The sequence below is a fragment of the Athene cunicularia genome, assembly GCF_003259725.1.
Source record: "Athene cunicularia isolate RWA chromosome 4 unlocalized genomic scaffold, athCun1 chr4_part1, whole genome shotgun sequence".
Lineage (NCBI taxonomy): Eukaryota > Metazoa > Chordata > Aves > Strigiformes > Strigidae > Athene > Athene cunicularia.
The window spans coordinates 13,949,762-13,965,069 of NW_020799098.1; the positions used below are offsets into that span (position 1 = coordinate 13,949,762).

General features: G+C 39.8%; 1 protein-coding gene across 4 annotated transcripts in view; it reads right to left on the reverse strand.

Moving 5' to 3' along the window:
* The window catches only part of SLC2A9 (solute carrier family 2 member 9), a 133,871-nt gene that overhangs the window by 108,810 nt on the left and 9,753 nt on the right, over nt 1-15,308 (reverse strand). For 2 of the 4 annotated variants that reach the window (XM_026847169.1, XM_026847170.1), the window contains exons 2-4: nt 6,217-6,311; nt 5,156-5,257; nt 1,503-1,586 (exon numbers count right to left, since the gene is read on the reverse strand). In XM_026847169.1, the coding sequence (XP_026702970.1) occupies nt 1,503-1,565 (63 nt within the window). In that variant the 5' untranslated portion in view covers nt 1,566-1,586; nt 5,156-5,257; nt 6,217-6,311. Of the gene's footprint in view, nt 1-1,502; nt 1,587-1,806; nt 1,857-5,155; nt 5,258-6,216; nt 6,312-15,308 lie in introns of those variants that run through there. The other 2 variants (XM_026847171.1, XM_026847172.1) reach the window with 2 other exon arrangements.

Sequence of the window (15,308 nt, forward strand, 5' to 3'; positions counted from 1 at the left end):
CGGCGGGTGTTGGTCGCGGGGCCGGGCCGCGGGTGCCAGCTGGGCAGGCGTTCGGTACCCGCCGCTACAGCAAGGAGGGGAAGAGTTTTCCCGAGCCGCCGAGGCTGGGCAGCGCAGGCACCACAAGACTTGCTGCCAGTTAAGTTAACCACGAGGCGTGGGGATGTCTCCACAGCCTCGGGAGTTGAGATCTGACACTCCGGCTACCGCTGTGTAATGGATGGTGATTAGGCATGCTGCCTGGGGAAAAGCTTTCAGCTGTTAGTTTTGAAGATACCTGTTGGAAAACATGGGGATTTTGAACTTGTAAGAGTTAACTACACCTTCCTTCCACTTGTCAATGGATCAGTATCAGGTGCTTCTGGGAACTACTCCCAGCAGTTAATATTGGTGGAGCTCGGTGCTGTTTCCACTTCTGGCATGCTACGTACCTCACAACTAGCTTAGAGCTCTCAAAGCCACAATAAGCAGTGCTACAAAGCATTGCAGGTTTGAAAGCAGTATATGATGCAGCAACTTTGAAGTGTCGTTCGCTCAGATCAACCTGAGCAGTGTTTGAGTAGAAAGCCAGATGCTACTCATTAACATGTACAATTATCGTACATATTGAGAAATGCCAGCATAGATAGATGATCCGGACATCATTTATAATCTCTTTGAATGGTCATAAGCAGTAAAAGAGTCAAGTCAGGAGAATCAAGCTCCTAAAATACATGGAGTGTATTTGGGATGAATCAGACACCTGTGTTTTATTTAGTTTCATTTTAAATAGCATAGTGCAAGTAGTTCAGTTCATACCCAAATACAAATAATATGGCTCCATGTGATTAACAGGTACATAAGTTCTCACCTTAACACACTCACATTCTTTGACCTTTTACAATCACCGTTAGTAAGCTGCAGAAACTAAACAGATGCTACTCTCTATACTCCTCAAATTTTCATCCTGGCAGCTTCCCCTTGCTCAAATCTTCATGTTTCCATGGAAAGAAGCATCACTTTTCTCTTCTCTTACATGTCAGAGTGGAAGGGGGAAAAAGGGAAGAATATACAGCTTTGTGAGTTCTACAGCTTTGTGAGTTCTTCTATAAGAAAGGTGTCAGAGACAAAAATCAAAGCTTTTCTCCACAAAATAGATCCTCCCAAAATTTCCTTTGGAAAGCACGGCACCTATCCTCCAAAATGTTACCACTGTCCTCAGTGAGAAAGGACATAAAAGGGAGGCTTTAACCTAACCTAAAGTCAAGTAATCCTAGAATGGTTTGTCAAACCAGACCTACATATAAAGAGAAATGGGGAAAAAATGTGAGGTCTGTGGTGCAGGCTGATAGTAAGCCCATTAGCAGTCCAGGTACCAAATGCAGAAAGGAAACAACAGCATTCCTGTGTTTAGGACACCGAGCCTGTGACTACAAGTATTCATATAGGTTCCAAGTATTTTCTGCCTCCAGTCCCCAGATAACAAACAAATGTGTTGACAGAAGATTGGGAAATTCACTCACCGTTTTTTTCTTCACTGCCTTATTTTCTTTCATCTCACTGTTGCTTTGCTGTTTGTTCTCCATTCTGTTTTACCTTGTTAGTAGCTGTGGGAAGAAAATAGGGAAGCTTGTGGTACTGTTCAGCTGAGGCTGCTTTTTTTTTTTTTTTAAAAAAAAAAAAAAAAAAAAAAAATTAGAAATCTGACCCGGGAAGGACTTGAAAAAGCCTATAAGAAGTCTAACTACACCCTTCAAAAGTCAGATCCTCATTCAGAAAGGTGTAGCAGCACTAAACCGAACACAGTTAAAAGGAACTGAAACATACATGCTAACTGCATTTAAGTAGTCTGCTCAGAGGGCAGCATGCTCTTTGGAGGCATAGTAGTTCCTCGCACAAGTAAAGCGTGAAGAGGAAAAAGCTATGATAAACAACATCAGGCCCTTTAGTGGATGCACTGTCTCTATTAGAGTAAGATCATCAGACCCACTGCAACTACAAAAGGAGTTTATAGTCAGGTGAAACTCCATTACTATGGCTGGGTTGCAGCCAGGACATTTGGATTAATTGATGGTGTGATTTTAATGATTATTAGACCTTATAATCCTTATAATGATTATTAGACCTTATAAACCTTATAATGCTGAGGCATTACCTGAACGCATTTACAAAGGAGTAGTCCATTTATTTACTGCTCTATCAAGAAATTTCTTGACGTATGTGCTTTAATAATGTTAAAGGACAATTTAATCATAATCTATTAAAAAACTAGACTCATTTCTGGGGTTTCAGAGAGGATGGATTATCCATTATTTACACTGTGCTTCATTGTATGATCTTGGGTGGTCTGTCAGTCTGTTCAATTCATTTGGAATATGGATTACTGGGTTATTCTATCTCAGCAACTTGAGATGACATTTCAAGATCTTTGCTTACTTAGTCATTATGGTAACCATAGATCCAGTCTTGAATGCAAGCTGTCTTGTAGACAAGAGTCTACAAGATAGTGAGCTATGATACATGGGAAGATAACAGTTTAGTGAAACAGCACATTGGACTGGAAATTGTGTTGAGGCCATTACACATGCAAGAGGTTTTTTAAGAAGAAACCCTGTCTGATACTGCCATTGGCAGTACTGGGGCTGTTGGCTCAGCTAGTTCCAAGAAATCAGGCTGAGGTTTTGAGTAAGAGAAGCTAGAGATGTGGCAGCATCCTAGAAGTGCCAAAGCCAAAAAAAATACCTTCTTCCCTGTCTACCTCCCAGTGCAGTCAATACTAAAAACCTGCAAACTCCTTTCCCTCTGCTGCAAAGGGCTTTAGTCAATTCCTGTGAAATTACTCTTCAGAAAGAGCTTTCAAGGCAAATGTATTTCAGTTTATGGGAGAGATGCTTAGTCTCATCAACAGCAGTTCACCTGTCCCATGCCACATTTAACAAGCATAACAAAAATAATGTCGGACTTGCTCACTGCAGCACCCATGTGCTATACAGTATTTCATATACAGATAATGTAGATAATTAAATTAATGAAGGTGCTGACAGTATTAATAAAGCATCATCAAACTGGAATTTAAGAGCTTACAAGACAAAGAGTATATGGGGCGTAGCAGTGAAACAGAAACAGCACAGGTTCAGTCAGAAACAGTCTGCAAAGCATCTAAAGAGTCATAACTCAACCTCACAGCTAAGCCACTAGTAAGAATAAGTTTTTTATATGGCTGAATTTTCCTCTTGTTCTTTGAGCAGTCTTTAAAATGCTTTTAGGCTTTAAAATGCTTCTGTCTGGAAAGTTTAATTGCTATCAGGGAACAACCTGCAGAAGTCTTCAGACTGAACTGTTCCTCCTATATTTTGAGTAACCCTAGTTTCACACCTTTTGAACATATCCACTGACTGTAGAAAAAGGAATGATACCATATCCAGGACAGACATCCAACGTGATGCAAAAAATAAGGAATCTGGACTGGGAAGGGAGTAGAAATCACTGAAATCCTGCACAGATTTGTCAGTGTTATTTTTGCAGTCTTACTGACGTTTGTACAGAGAAGAGACACATGATTACAGCAATCAGAAATCTGATCTTCAGATTGCAGTGTCTGACAAAATCTGAAGAAGTGACATTCCAGTTAGGGGAATGAAAGTCTGAGATTTGCACTGCTGCTGGTGGTGGCCATTCACTGAAAAAATTTAATAGGGCAGAAAAATTTATTCTCTCTGATGTTCATATTGCTAGGGTCAGGTAAGTTGCTTAAGTTGTGGATCCAGAAATATTCATTCATTATTCATTCTTTATCCTGGAAGATGAGATCTGTCTGCTCCCTAGCATATACAATTACTCAGTAGGTGACCCACAAATCAGGAAATCTTCATTTACGTCAGGCCAGGGAGGTACCTCCAGCATTACAATCAGAGCTACAGTTTGCTTACCTACTCATCCAGCAGTTTATTTAGCAATGTATAGGTTGAGCTCATTAGTAGGACATGCAGTGCAACTGACCCCTACAAATTGTTAGCCTTGGCAAGGATGGCTTGGCAGTTCACAGAGTAGGACCATCATGACTGGCACAGCAAACTGACGTGAGAGAGGTATGAATAAATCTACTGTAATCTAAGTTGTGTTCTGAACTTCTGTTGATCATTCAGCATTCATTAACTGACTGCAAGTAACAAAACCAAAAACTGTTGGAAAGCTGTCGCGTTCACAAAAAGCAAGTATGCAAAGGGAGCTGTTTCAGATGAACTCGGATTTTAAATAGTCATATTGGTATGTTAGATGACAAAATCACTAAGGCGTTGACCACCTCAGAAAAGCTGACTAAAAGCCACAGTTATGAAGAAAAAAATTCAAACTGAGATGACCATAAGACCTAGAATAGATCAATTATTGTTGTCCAGACTGTTTGGGCTAGCAGCCGGTCAGGGCCCATTTGCTATCTTGTTCAGAATTACACCAAGCAACCAGTCACTCCACCCAAGGCACAACACAAGCAAGCTTCAGACAGTTTATTGGTGACATAAAAGGTTCTGCTGACATAAATTTCTCATGGTGGGCACATACACCTTCCATGTCTGTCTCTCATGTGCAAAATGTATTACCTCTATAGAAAGGTTATGTCTGTGTCAACATTGCACTACTATGGGCAGGGAAAATGTGGAAGTAGGAAGAGCAGCCTCCAGCTGACTAAATTCACTTGTAATTGTAAACCAGCACAGACTCCCAGGGACAGAAAGGGACTGCTTTGCACTCCTTAGAGTAAACCCCTTCAGGCGTAGCACAGAATAGTTTGGCTTCTTTTAAAAATGGGGAAAAAGAAGCAGTGAGACAACACTGCAGTAGGGTGAGAACCACAAAGCTTTGGAAAACACATTGGTGTAAAAATAACCCAGACAGACTTGGTAAGTCCCGATGGGCTTTTGGGAAGACAAAATCATCCAACTTAAATACTTTGGTTTGCTGTGCATGTAGGTATTGGAAATAGGTAGATGCTTCAGAGGATTTTTTTTTTTTTTTTTGATTTAACACTAAAACCGTAGTAAAAGACAACAGAGGAGAAAAGGTTTGAATCTCACTCCTATCCTGTAGCTTGTGCACTGTTACCTTTTTTCAACTCAGCTACAGCCAAAATTCACTATGGCTGAGTACTTGTGCCTTTCAAAAAAGGGGCTGTACTTACAGTTAAACAGACTTAAGCTGAGGACTTCCCTGTGCTTCAAGCTAGATGCTCTGTCAGTAGTCTATGGCATGTACTTCAATGAATGTGCTCCTCTTCCTGGTACTTTAAATCATACATACACACTCACACAAAAGAAATCCACCATTGATCAATCAAAAGATTGAGTAATTAGAGCACCCAATGTGAAGAACACATTTCAGGTTTCTGTATCCCCCAAATCAGGAACAATTTATATATTAGATCCTGATAAGCGACATAACTATCTGTTAAAATAGATGTTCTGGAATGCCATTAAGAACTGAAGGGATTATTTTCTCCTTAAGTAGTTTTATTAAGCTAGGTCTAGTCTGGTGCAAGCGAGACTGTACAAGTCAATACTTCTTATACTGTTTATGGAAAATGTCAAACAGTCCCCATATTAAAATACCATTGCTGGAATCAGGTGTGGCATGACTTCAATTTAGCACAGAGCATTCCTATGCTGCTGAACCATTTAGCAAGAGTTAGTCTCAAATACTGTAGACACCCCAGCTTCCAGAAATACCTGTTGTCTCAAGTAATCAGTTTACATAGTGTTGAAAAATGCGTATGTCTCTTTTTTCCTATATCTGTAGAGTCAGTCCTAAAGTGTGTTTAAAAGATAATGGATTATTATATCTGGATTTCAGTACTTCATACAAGTCACAGTCTGATCTCTTATACTGAGAAGGGGAAGGATTGAATTTCTATTTCAAAATTAAATATTTCAGTTTGGTCAGTTTGGGTTTGTTTTGTTTTGTTTTGTTTTGTTTTGTTTTTTAATATAAATTGGGGGGAAAACCCAAGCTATTTTCTATTGAAATCTGTTAACCAGGAGAGGAAGACAGATTTCAGAGTTAATGACTGCTTATATAAAAGCTGAGTACTTGACTAGCAGAGGAAATAATTTGTTTATGAATTTCACAAATTGGTTTTTACCAATGGAAATTTATTCCTCCCTCCCCAAGTCAAACCCTTGAGAACATTGCTAAAGTTGAGAAGTTGCTCCAAAGTATCAAGTCCAACTTCTAGACTCTACTCACTGCTTATCCGAAGTATTCTTCACTTCCAGTGATTTCTGAAGTTCAGTGCAGTTCAGAAGCAGCTCTCTTCAGGATTGCTATAGCAGACCTCTCCTCTGAAATAGGGACAGTTAAATCATTGAATGAAATTCAAAGCCAGCTTCAACTCTTTTATACCTGTCCAGAAGTAATAAATAATTAACAGTAAAAACATAGTATGATGCTTCAGCTGGAATTCATGCAATAAATCTTTTCTACCCAATAGAAAACAATGTGCCTTGTATAGCTGCAGTACCATACAAGAGCTCTTTGTTTCAGTTGCCACAAAAACAAAAGCTTTGCTTCCCACATTGGGACCAAAAGACATTTGAAATGCAAGTGCCTAAGGCTAGGACTCATTCATATACTCTTACTCGATTACAAGTGACCAGGTGGAGGAACACCCACAGCATTCCATGTGCTGTAAATGGCCTTTAACAGTGATGTGTTGGGCCAGTACTCTGTGTGTGAGACAGTGTGTGGTGTCAGGAGTCACCCCTTTGCAAGATTTTGAAAGGCTGCGACAAGACGTACTGTACAGTAACAAAAACCACAGTAGTTCATAAAAATATTTACCTGGTCTTCTCTTCTGGCTTTGTGCCATGGACAGGAACTCCATAACAGTTTAAATACTAAGCCAAAACAGTTTTGTATTGCTTTTGCTATCAGTTCCTTATGTCCCAAAGCTAAGCACAGATAAGAATACTCTTGAGTGTGGAAAGATGGTCTCTGTTTTGGATTTTCCCTGATGGTATGTGTATTGCTTTCTTTGAAAATCCAATGTATGTTGAATTAGGCTTGTCAGCGTTTCCTCAAGGACCTTGATAGCTAATTTAGCTGGATTATCTGTAAACTTGCAGATACTAAACTACCCAAGATACATTAGGTAGAGAGGCAGCTGTACAGATGTGAGTTGGCTGAACCTGTAAATTCTGGCTGGGATTTGAAGTAACCTTGTTCTTTTAGGGAAGGTGGCATTACTGAACATGTGGTGCTTGGTTTGTATTTCAGGTTATGATTGTTGTGGCAGCTGTACGGATCACTTTTGATCCTGTTACATAAATCTCAATGAAGTTCTCAAAAGATATTACCATCAAATTTACTTCAGCGAAATAGGCATTCTTGTCCAGTTACAAGATGCCAATCAATGAAAACACTGCTTTTGAGGGACAGGAATGAAGTTCTCTGTAAGGTCCCCTAGCATATTTTATCTAAAAATGTCTTTAGACATGGCATCCAATATCTTATAATTAACAGGTAAAAAATAAAGTCTTGTACTTTAGCTCTGTGTAACATGGTGGTTATAAGGAAATAAGAGATTCTCTCCTCATTCACTAGAGTGAGAGAGCAGACAGGCGAGTTTCAAACAAATCTTGTATCTCAGATACAAGTGACAGATTCCAGACCTATATAAATTTAATTTATTTCTACATTTTAACTGAAAAGTTCACAAGTTTTAGATTAATCCAAAATCATTAGGTTGTGATATCTAAACCCAAGATGCACTACTTAGTAGCATCCATCATTTGTGGAAAGGACTTTTTGCTCATCATGTCCCATGATTAGCACAAGGACAGGAAAATAAGCAAGACAAGACTACAAAGCTGGCACTGCTACATTATAAACCAAGTTATGTGTGGTTATATAAGCTTCAGGAAGACATGCCTATTCAAAAAGCTTGAATTCAATGATTGTTGAAGAGCAGCCCACTCTGTGCTAGAACTAATCCTTTCAGACTAAACAAAGCTACATCTCTGATCCAAGTTTTTGATTCAAGTTTATAAATTTGGCCTGTATCAACCTGAGCAAGATTACAAATAAACCATCTCAAGGGCAACTTGAGCAGTCATGACCAAGAAATAGGACAAACAAACCAAGAATTGCTTTGTTAGATACCACACTAGAAAGAAGTGATTCTTTTTTTTCATGGAAATGATAAACAGAAAAGAAAGAGTAGAGAGAATCTTTACAAGCAAGCCTCAGTTAAAAGCTTACCAACTGAATATTCAGACAGAAGTCTGTGAAATTTTAATTTCAGGTTCAAAATGATTTTTTTTTTCATCGTTAGAAAGTTGGAAACAGAAATGTTGGAATAAGAGTGATAACCAGAGAGTATACAGTGTTTATAACTACACATGTAAAGATAGGCCCCTTTGGAAATGCAGTCTCAAATTGGTAAGCAAAACTGATACTTAGATTTTAGTTCTATAAAAATGCCCTGATCTGGCAAAGCAGTAGTGTATAGTTTAGTTTTATACCTAATTCCATAGGAAAATTAAAGTATTTATGCACATGCTTCCCAGTGAAAGTGAGAACATCTATCTTCTCACTCAAACCCCCAAAACTGGAATTTGGTGTCTTTCATGGCTTCATGTCCTCAGTGGAAACGTATTGTGTTCCTGTACTGCTAAAATCATAGCTTTGAGAGAAAAGCTAGGACACTGACCATTTTTATTTAGTAGTCTTTTCAGCTTAAAAATCTCAGAGTTTCCAATATGTAGGTGTCAGTACAAGCAGATCTAACAGATCGGGGGTGGGGTATGGGGGGGGAGTGGAACAGAACAAGGATATTGACTATTTTAAAATAGTTTTTACTGATTATTACATAACAGTGCCTTGGATCAGCTACAGCAGAGTATTTCCCAGTTCTCCACAAGAAAAAGTGGTTAATAATTACCCTTTGCTGTGTTGGCCATTAGTGGTGTTTTAGTGTTGTTTTAACTGTTTTCTCTCATTTACACATGCAAGTCTGGTATGTCATCATTTAGGAAAAATCCTATGAGCTATGAGTTTAATGTTATCATTATGTTAGGGTTATTTCCAAAATTACCTTCCATGTAGATTAAAGCTAGTTAAAACATTGCCAAATTAATTCCAGTGAAGTCAGCCTAGCATCCACCTGCCATTTAGTAAATGTTGAATTAAATATTGACAAGTAAAAGCTTTTATGTTGTAAGGTCATGCCCTGAGTTAAGACCAGAGCTGCTCCTGGGTACAGGTTCATTCCAGGTGGAAAGGAAACACTGTCAAAGTGGTGGATTATGCTCCAAAATGAAGCTCTTCTAGGATGGGAATTTTGGTCTCAGTCTTGAAGAAGGCAGAGTACCCACCCAGCATCTAAGTGGGTTTTAGTTGAACATCAGAGAATACTTCCAAAATTCCCCAAACTGATGTATTTGAGTGGCTTGTTGTCTTTATTAATGCTGTAAGGAAGGAATTCACCAGGGCACTAGAGGGCTTGACACTTCCTTCTCTCTTCAAGAAGTATCAAAACCTGCTTGCAGCAGGCAAATATACCCTGACAGATAGATTCTTTACACATCTTTTCCTGAAGTCTCATTACAGACATCAAGAACAGACAGATAATTTCTACCAAAACAGTTCTTCCGATCAGCGGTCCTATTACACTTAGTTTACTACTCCTCTTAAAACCTTCAGAGAAGAACCACCAGTGATGTTTTTGAAAGATCACTTAAATTGCTAACCCTCCAGGTGAAGCTCCATGTTCTGACTCACACAAGGATCATCCTCATCTATATAATGACTCCTTCTAGCCTTAGACATGGCTCTTGACCTCTGTGGAGGAGGAAATGAAATAAAATGCCTTTGCATGCACTGCACTGTCAGCCAGTCTTTAGCTTGCTCAAAACTCAAGTTGCAGGGCTAAAGCTCCAGCCCCCTGGGAACAGCAAACACTGCTCAAGCCCAGAGTCCATGCATTCCTCGCAATGCTGAATGTGCCTAAAAAGGACGCAGAGCAAGCCCAGGGTAGAACTACATACTCATGTTGCTTTCTTTCAAAGTTGGTCCTGGAAATCAAGCTAAGAAAATAACTTTGTCAAACTTTGCCCTGCCCAACCTGCCCAGTTATTTTAAATAGCCCTAATCCCAGTTTCGCTTTAAACTGCCAGACCCTTTTAGCTTGTCTGGCTGTAGTTTTAGGTCTGATATCTGATATTTTTTTCTTCATCTAGGGACAAAAAAATAATTCAAAAATATTTGTGTAACACATTATTCTGTCCACAGATTCATGAAACCTGGCAAGCAGCAGCTCACCATTTATTCTCTTGAAGACTAAGAGATATTACCAAAGTATTCCCCTCAATTTAGGAAGAGATCATGTAATATAAAAATTGGCTTTAAAGTGTCACTACCTTAATTTGTATAATTAAAGCTTCATATAAAAATATGGTAAAACTCTACATGTTGTGAACATAGGTGTTTTTCTCCCACTTCCAGGAACTGGAGAATGAAAGATAAGACTAGTGAGATGATAGATACTCCCACCTCTCCCAAGCTTTAGCTGTGATTTCCAGGGACATTTAAATGTCTTTTGTTGTAGCTTTAAAAATGTTACCAAAAAATGTTTTGTCACACTCTGTAGGTTTCAATTACATGAACATGAAGATGTGAAACTCCCTTACATTTCCAGGGATTATGAAATACTGGAAAGGTTGATGTCTGAAGGGCCTGCTTTGCATTTCAAAAGGTATTGCAGTCAAAGTCTGTTAGTTATTACTATTTTCAGCATTTCTTGGTGTCAGGGCCCCAAGCACATTAGCCCGTCCTGGCTCAGGGCCAGCTCAGAGAATGGGTGCAGGCACCCAGCTGTAGGGGACCTCATCTTAACAGCAAGGATTCCCCTCCACCTTCACTCAGGAGAACATGGTAAGGGGACACTCTCGGCCATTGTCCTCAGTCCAGGTCAAGCTGATCCAAACCTTTACCCTGACCAACAGGCCTGACTTTGCAGCTCAAACTCAGTCCTGCCTTGTCACCGTGGTCTTTCTTGCCTGTTGTTGTGCCCGACCCTAGGTGCTGGGGTCACAGGCCTGACCCTGACTTTAATTCTCATCTGAACCCCAGACCTGCCTCAACACCGGGGGGTTGTCTGCAGATTGCGGCTCTTGGCTTAACCTGGCCGTTGCTACCAGATGACTGGCAGCCAAACAAAGAAATAGTCAAAGAAATGACATGTAACTTGCATAAAAGGCACTGTTATATAGTAAATTCAGATGTCATGTGGAGCTATGTGGACCAATAAAAAGAGCAAAGGACTGGAGGTGCAGATGATTTGTCATAACCCACTCCCTACCAGTGTGAAACCATCAGCCTTAGAGCCCAGAGGAACAGGGGATGGGTGAGCATAATGCTAGGGAGAGGAGCAGGATCTGAGGAGTGTGTGTATAACACTTCTGACTGCATTGTTATTCTCTTTGTAATAAATAGATCTGGACTAATAACAAGATTATGAGTAACAAGCTTACAGTTAACAGTGAATTCTTAGATCTAAGGTGTGCTTCCTCTTTGCCAATATCTTGAGCATAACAGTGTTTCTGTTCCATGTTTTCCTGCTTTGGAAACCAGAGTAATTTGAACTGTGATCTCCAGAAGTGGAGGTGCATGATGCTACAATTGGTATATTGTATATTTAGTACATTTATTTGTCAAAAGCAGGAGTTTTTCAGGTCATTAGCACTAGAAACAGCAAGTGGAATTCTCCACTAGAAAAGAGAGTCTTTGCTTCAGTTGCAGTCAAATGGTAAAATAATTTTTCTGCAGTAAACTTCGTTGTCAGTTTTTGCTCAGGATGGTAAGTATATAATACTTCTTAACCACCTAATTATTTAGGTGGACTAATAATTTGTAGAAATTATTATGTAAGCAGAACAGCATATTCCGGGAAGACAGAAGCGAAATTAATTTCACTGTTATTTCAAGTGGATACAGTATCCTTGTACTCAGTTTATGGAATAAAAGGGCACTGACAGAAATTTTGCATCCAGACTTCACCTATGGAAAGAATAACTTCTGTAACAGGCAAACTTATGTTGCACCTCTTCACCCAAGGTTTGTTACATTTAAAGCCCATTTCTACAAGGAGCTGAGTATGTCTCCTGCAGTGGGACTGAAGGTTGAAGATGACATTTTCAGGAGTAACTGCTCACCAGTTCAAATCCTTTACATCATGTTATGAAATAGCTCCATAAAACTTATCTCTTGTGCTCTCCTTGTGGTGTTGATTGTAGTGTAAGGAACAGAACACAACTTGGTAATTAAGTGTGGGGGCAGGGGAGGATGGGAACAGCAGCATACCCAAGTACTGTTACTGTGTTTTACACTGCACTGTTGCAGGCATTGATGACTGATGTTGTGGAATGCATCCTGAGCCTTCAGAGATGGCTAAACCCCACGGGAAGGTATCATACATTTGGTGAGTGACTACTAGCAAGAAAGCTCTTCCAGTGAGAAGATAGTCTACCCTGTAACTGTACAAGCTTCCAGACAGATGTATGCACAGCTTCTCAGGTAACATAAAAGCACCAAGTTATAAATCTGCATTTTGCCCTGTGATAGCCCAGTATCCTCTGTTTAGGTTGCTACTGACAGCTACCATATAAGGTTTCTTTCCACCATTCCTGCTTTACTCATAGTCAAGCATTTCCTATCGTAGCAACTTTTTGGTCTGTTGAGTCTTAAGTACTGGCTTTTAAGTTCAGAGCTGGCCTCTGATCACTCTTGCTGATGAAGGTTTGCCAGTTCAGCAAACTAGTGTAATTTCATGGTGTAAGCTAGTATATGAAAGGAAAGCCACTGATATGAAATGAGGCAGGTCATTAACAGTAAGATTGTCACTAGCTTATGAGAAGAACCTAGGACATTTCACGAGACTCGTTTTATTGCCAATTACACCAACAGGATGTGATAGTGACTGAATTATATCCAAGTGCATGACTCATGCCATCTATTTCAAAAAATCCTGGAACAACACTATGTTACTGCATTCCACTTTGCTGTTGGTTCAAGGGGCAGTACTTTAATGTGAAGACTTATGTTGTTACTTAATAAAACATTAACCTGAGAACAGAAACAGGAATCTATAGGTAGTACACACTAAGCCCTTGGGGCGAAAGTGCAAAGTTGTGAGCTTATTCCCCAAGTGAATATTGAAATAATTGGTAATTGCATAGCAGAGTTTTGTGTATCACCTCCCATTTATGGTTGTAATGAAAATCAGGTTTTTAAGTACTTAGTGTGACTTGGTCTGTGAAAAGTAATTCACTGTCCCAGACCAGTATAGGATGCAAGAACATGCTATCTAAGCACACAAAGAAGTTATGCAAGTGCTAAAACACCATGATAAACTGGATATTGGTCATACTGCTGAATTTAGCTACTTCTACATAAAATTAATTCCATCAAATATTAAAGTAATGCACAATGCCACCATTATCTGGGGATTGTATTGCTCAACCTATCACTGAGTTATTTTGAAAAAGAGGACAGATGTGAGGAGAATGTTTGCATAACTGTACTGGGGATGGTCAAATCTAAAGCTGATTGCAGAGGACTGTAGAAAGTCACTTTGTGTTTTAAGTGACAGATAAAATTAATATACGTGTATGAGTAATTAATCAATGTAGAAAAAAACTTAATACACATACAGTAATGGACTCACAAGTAGCTATTTTGGTTTGGGAAGATCTTGAAACCGTCGTGGATAGTCCTAGGAAGCTGTCAGTTCAGTTCTCTGAGGCAAACAAAACAAACAAAGCATTAAAATCAATCTTAATAAGAGCCCTGTGTTGGTACTGATCCAGACTGCAGCCAACAGTACATTCTGTTATGGACCTTTCCTCTCAAAAGATGCAGAGGACAGAAATAATGAATGTTACTGTGTGAGACTAAGTATACTAAGGACTCCTTAGATTAGGAAGGAGATCATAGAATGGTTTGGGTTAGAAGGAACCTTAAAAATATCATCTAGTTCCAACCCCCCTGCCATGGGCAGGGACACCTTCCACTAGACCAGGTTGGTCAAAAAAACACTCCCAATGTGCCCAAGGAATCTCCCCTCATCTAATGCTGTAACAGGCAACCTCAGTCTTAGGTTTCTCCCCTACCAGTAGTGGTTTGGTGTGTTTATTTAAAAGAGCAATTGCTCTGCACAGGAAATGTCTGTTTTGGCAAAATTCTCCACTTCTCCTGAGGTGCTGCAGTACTGCCAGGAACTGGTGCAAGAGATCACTCAGAGCAGAGGCAAAACCAAGCTGGAGCCAGATGCTCCAGGTCAGGGAGAAGCAGAGCACTGCAGGCAGCACTGCTTGTTGGGGAATCCAGCAAAGGGGAATTATCAACAAAACAAAGCAGCCTAGTTTACTAGTGTAGTCCTACAATATAAATACCCCGTGCTAGAGCAAGAGGCTGAGAGTGGGAAGTGAAAAGTAGAGGAAGTCCATCTGATCTTGAGGAAGACTGGGCTACTATCAGACTACTTTGAGGTATTAGTTTGTCTTTGGGGCAATATTTAATTAATTTCCTTTTCCTCACTTTTTCTCTGTCCTCTCAGTCTTTCCTGCAAACTCCTTGCTCAGTTGTGTACTTTCATCTCAGAATGGATTTAATTAAAGTTGTGTCCCCTTCACTCCCATCTTACTTGATAATTATCAGTTGTCATACAGCAGATTTTAGAGTCTCTTGGGAGAAGGGGTCTGACCGCTCCTGGCTATCTATTCCTAAAGACCTCGAACAGGAAATATTGTAATTATGTGAAAAGTATAGATTCTTGTAATTTGCCAGTTTTCTGTGGTTGAGGAATACAACTCAGTGTTAAATATCACAAGTGTCTGTCATGCCTGCTCCCTTTTCCTTCCCAGCCCAACTCCTCCCCAGAGGACTGCATACACGTTAGGCTTTCAGAGGGGCTTTTGTTCACTGACATTGTACAACAAAGGTTTGTGCACATCAGATGTGTAAGGTGTGCTCCTGAGCCTCACAAACTGCTGCAGTCCTGTTACTCTCAAATCTCACTATGGAGGGCTACATGCAAAACAGGCCTATTGGCAAACTCATTAACCTTTTTCTGTTCCTTTATTTTATAAAATCGAGTGCATTCTCAATTAGTGAGACTAGGACTGCTCTAAAAATAAGAGCTCAGCCAGGAAGGTACCTGTAGCAGCAGCAACAGACATGTCTTATAAGAACTTCTGACAGCTTTTAGCAATATATATATATAGTAAAATACTTCTCTGGTCTTATGCACATTTTTTCTTCTGCTCCCTGCCCCCCCCCCC